The 4,511-nt window shown below is 45.8% G+C and overlaps 1 protein-coding gene across 1 annotated transcript; it reads left to right on the top strand.

The window, feature by feature from the left end:
- Positions 1-223: 223 nt before the first annotated feature.
- On the top strand, positions 224-4,511 carry LOC146971282 (midnolin-like). The gene is made up of 7 exons (XM_085805796.1): positions 224-672; positions 800-887; positions 965-1,027; positions 1,801-2,364; positions 2,514-2,619; positions 2,741-2,986; positions 3,812-4,511. Exons 1-7 carry the CDS (start codon positions 428-430, stop codon positions 3,982-3,984), a joined length of 1,485 nt encoding a protein of 494 aa, XP_085661922.1. The 5' UTR covers positions 224-427; the 3' UTR covers positions 3,985-4,511.

Below are 4,511 nucleotides of genomic sequence, written 5' to 3'. Positions count from 1 at the left end.
ACATTATGACATCCTGTACAAAATGTTGTGGTGCTGTGCAGATTGCATCATTTATGAATGGTGAGTGAGACACTAAACAGGGTGGAGCCGCGCGAGGAGATGAGCGTTTTTGATTGGACGGTGCATGCTGACTGCGCTTGAGGTGTCCTCTGATTGGCTGGGCGGGGCTCCGGTGGGCGGGGCTTAGGCTGAGCCCCGTTCGGTGGTTTACGTTCGGTGGAGTAGAGCTACGTCTGTCACGGCCAGAAAAGAGGAACTGTTAACAGGCTGTCGTGGGAAGCTGTGCCGTTATCTTCATGCTTCCACACTTTCCCCCGAGGACTGAGGAGCGACACTAAAGAAGAAAAACACTGTCGCGTCTCGCCACAACTGATTCCAGCGAGCGGAGCCTGGTTGGTTTTAACTCGGACGTTTCAAAGGCAGCTGAATGGAGCCGCAGCAGCAGCAGCAACAGCGGAATCTCTTGAGCTTCGCCCCGGCCCGGTCTGCTGCAGGCTGCGGGGTGGGAGTTTCCACTGCTCAGTCCACGATGAGTTTATCCATCACCTCGACCACTGGTAGTCCTGTGGAGCTCACTGTCCCCCGGGGAGAGACTGTGGAGGGACTGAGGACACGGATCTCCCAAAGACTCAGGCTGCAAACAGACAGAATCCAGCTCCTGCATAGAGACAAGTGAGCTGCTTTATACAGTAGTAGACCCTGCATGCACACTTTGGTAAATCATTAAGTCAGGTCGACTTGCTCATATGATGTGTTTTTTATTGCACTGAGTGACTTTGATATGATTTATGAACTATAGGCAGCTGACTGCAGGAAGACTGCTGGACCTGGGTGTAGCAGATGGCAGCAAACTGACCCTGGTGCCTGTCATTGAAGCTGGTTTAATGGTAAGTAAATCAAATGCACACACCCTCTACTTGCTAAGTTGTGCTTGGTGACTGACATATTGTTTTTACTGTCACAGTGCTCCAGTACCAAGGCTGAGAGGACTGTCATGGACGTGTTGGAAAGTTTAACAGAAGTTGAGGTGAGAGCTTTGTCGAATGTCTCACTGAACTGCTGCTGAATGCATGAATGAGCATTTGACAAAACATTTTTTGTCCTTGAAGAATTTAAACAATGCATGAATGTGTGTTTATACATTTTTTTATGGGGCATATGGGAAACATTTCCCAAATACTTTTTCATTTTATCTAAATGATTTGAAATGATCAAAGTCGGTGTTATGGAGACGAATGTATGATTCTGTTTTGGGAGTAGAAGCCCCTACCTGCATGTCACAATACTGCACCATGTACATACAGATGAAAAAAGAAAAAAGCTCACGCACATCAAAAAAGTAGCAGGTGCTGAGTCCAGGAAGGTAACAGGACAAAAAAGAGGGAGCTCGCCAAACGCTCGAAATGTTGTCCTTGTCCTTTTTATCTATCTCATCTCTAATAAATGATTTGATATTTTGGGAGAATACAGTGGGGCAAGTTCCCTCCTTTTTGTCTTTTTTCCATGTACATACACACATGCACACACACATCACTTGAAGCATGAAGAAGAAATGTCACACAGCCCATTTACAGAAGACTATGTCTGATCTGTAATTTTTCCTACAATAGACATTGGCTAATTATCTCTCTTTATAGTCGTTGGTATTAGGAAAAGAATTCACTCATTCATGTACATACATTCTCCTTTATTATTGTATATTATGCATATTATTATGCTCTATCATTTTATTTGCTGTTACCCAATATTATAATATTATCACTATAAGCCTAAAGTGTTTTTTAACTCACTCTCCTGCAGATCAGTGACTTCCTGTCTGGGCGCTCACCTCTGACCATCAACCTGGGAGTCGGTACTCACACGATGTACGTGCAGCTCCAGCTGTCTGCTCAGGATGTGAAGGAGCTGCAGCAGGACGAGGATGTGAGAGTCCAGAGCAGCAGAGAGCTTGAACCTGGCCTGCGGACGGGCGGCAGTGTGACCAACCCCGGCTTCGCCTCAGCCCAGTCCTCCACTACCTCACTACCTGCTTCCCAAACATCCATCCCAGCCCCAGACACCACTGACTCTACATTCCCAATCCAACTTAACCCTCGAACACCTGGACCTTCCTTTGACTCAACGCATCCAAGCCCCCATTTGTCCACCACTGCCCCCCCTGTAAACTGCCATCACCACTCATCTCCATCTCAAAGCTGTCGCTGTATACACACCTCTCCCCCAGTTATTTCAGCCCATTCTTTGCCCTCCAGTTGCCCACATCCCACCTCTCCCTTACCAGCTGCCACACCAGACTGTTCTCCCACTCCCACCTGCTCCAGTCCTGGACCCTCGAGCCCAGTACCAGCCTCAACCTTCAAAAAGGTGCGTCATACATACTCTTCTTCCAAATCACAAGGTATCATCATGGTTTCACCGCACCCTGTTTTATCAGAATATATTAGCAATATAACAAGCCAGAGAAAAGTTTGTGGTGAAAACAGGAGACAAATATTTATTTTTTCCTTTCACAGGGCACAGCTCATGCTACATCCACTGCAGAGCTGTGCAAACAGCCGGGGGCAGTCATAGAAAGTTTTGTGAGCCACTCTCCAGGCGTCTTCTCGGGGACTTTCTCTGGTAAGTCCTCTTTTATGTGGGAAGAGAAGTGGCCTGATGATAAACAGCAGCAACTGTGTCACTGTACCAGTCCCTCTTTTTCTCTCTCTCATTTTCACCTGCTATCTTCTTGTCTTATCAGGCACTTTGGCTCCTCACAGTCAGACCAGCGTCTGTCACCCTCGACGTGGCATTGCCATCATTCTCCAGATTCTCAATGACCTCCTCAGAGCTGCCTGCTGCCACCAGGGGGCACCACCCACCCTCCCCCAGCACTGTCCTTCTTTTGACCCTCCAGTCGGTCCAGCTCTCACAGCAGAGGAGCCCAGCAAAGAAAGAGACAAACCAACTATGACCCAGAGGGTGGAGAACGTCAGTAAAGCTTCAGGTCAGCTTTACCAGATTTTAATACATTAACAGTGCCGACATACAGTTGTTCACTTGGTCACAACAGTAAGGGTTAGTTGAGTTTAAGTGAGCTGAACTAATCACTGTGGAGTGTATGTACTATCTGAGGGCCATGGGTTAGAAAATAAGAGCAGGTATAAAGTCTTTCAACCAGCTCTCCTCAAATCAAACACGTACACATGCTTATATTGGAAGTCCAAGAGGTTTTTTTTCATGCCAACCAAACTTTCAGCAATGTGCTGTTGGGGCGGTGTTTAGCTCAGTTGGTAGAGCACCCGCCCCATGTGTTGAGGCTACAGTCCTCACTGCAGGCGGCCCTGGTTTGAATCCTGTGTCCTGTGTGTCACCCCCTCCCCCACTCTGCCTCCCATTTCCTGTCTCTCTCTCAACTGTCCTCTCCATTAGAGGTGAAAAAAGCCTCAAAAAATATACTTAAAAAAAAAGAAATCTCAGTATTCTGTGTGTTTCCAATTTCCAAATTTATGTATGTTTGAGTACCTATTATAATTCCAAATACACGTATTTTATACTACTCTTCTTTTCCCTTTATTGCATCTGTCATGTATTGCAGTTAGTTTTGATTTCTCAGTACTTTTGTATCAGTTTATTTTCTTTTGCATTTTCTGGAGTCTTGTGTATTCAGACCTACAAGAACAGAACTGTCCCTTATGTACTTTCAAAGACACTCAAAAATCTGTTAGTATATTTCCTATGATAAAATGATTCATGACAGAACGCAATACGCAGACGTCATGTTATTTCTGTGTACAGTGTCTAACTTGCTGTTATTTCCTCTCTCCTGTAGGCGAGGAGAGCCCCCCCCTCCGCTCATCCACAGAGGAGGATCAAACCTTGCAGTGTAAGCTAGAGCGCCTCCAGTTCTTGATGCATCAGCGGCGCCTTCGCAGGCGGTCTCGCAGGAGCTCACACCTCTCACAAACACCTCACCCGTACCATCGTCGTCACCATCGTCCCTAGCCTCCTGATCGGAGAAGATCCACTCACTGTGACGGCAGTGGCAGCTTCCCTTCCCTCGATTAACAGACAGAAACATCACAGAAACCAGAATGAACCACCTCTGTGAAGCAGGTGAAATAACATCGGAGTGCACTCTGGGCAGCTAGAGGGATCCGTTGCCATTTTTATACTGAGTATTTCTGAAGAATGTAAGCCTGAAATATCTATGGACTCTATTTCCTGTGGTTCTCATTGCACTGGGCATGTTATTTCATCTAAGTCCTTCTCTCTGTGGCAGTGGTTCTCATTGCTATGTAGCATATGTCACAAAAGACCCCAGTATCTGTTTTCATGTTATACATCTTGGTGTTTTGTACAAAGTCCTCTTACTGTATGTTTGTTTGTGTGTTCAATGCCTTAACTATACATGTATTGAATGTAAAATTTTTGTTTTGGTCTGTGCAGAGAATGTTTCACTTATGCAATCGTAAGATGTAAACACAAAGAAGCAGAAAATATACAAAGAATAAAGCTTAAAAAAAGGAAAA

The sequence above is a fragment of the Trachurus japonicus genome, chromosome 17, assembly GCF_045865225.1.
Source record: "Trachurus japonicus isolate A0001 chromosome 17, Traja_1.0".
In the NCBI taxonomy this organism is placed as follows: Eukaryota; Metazoa; Chordata; class Actinopteri; order Carangiformes; family Carangidae; genus Trachurus; species Trachurus japonicus.
The sequence above is the reverse complement of the archived record's forward strand: the minus strand, read 5'-3'. Positions and strand labels throughout refer to the sequence as shown.

Bases quoted from the DNA above. Each gene is read 5' to 3' on its own strand.
- LOC146971282 (XM_085805796.1), top strand. From the start codon at position 428: ATGGAGCCGCAGCAGCAGCAGCAACAGCGGAATCTCTTGAGCTTCGCC. The intron at 2,365-2,513 runs GTGCGTCATACA...TTCCTTTCACAG, and splicing joins CAGCCTCAACCTTCAAAAAG to GGCACAGCTCATGCTACATC. The intron at 2,987-3,811 runs GTCAGCTTTACC...TCTCTCCTGTAG, and splicing joins GAACGTCAGTAAAGCTTCAG to GCGAGGAGAGCCCCCCCCTC.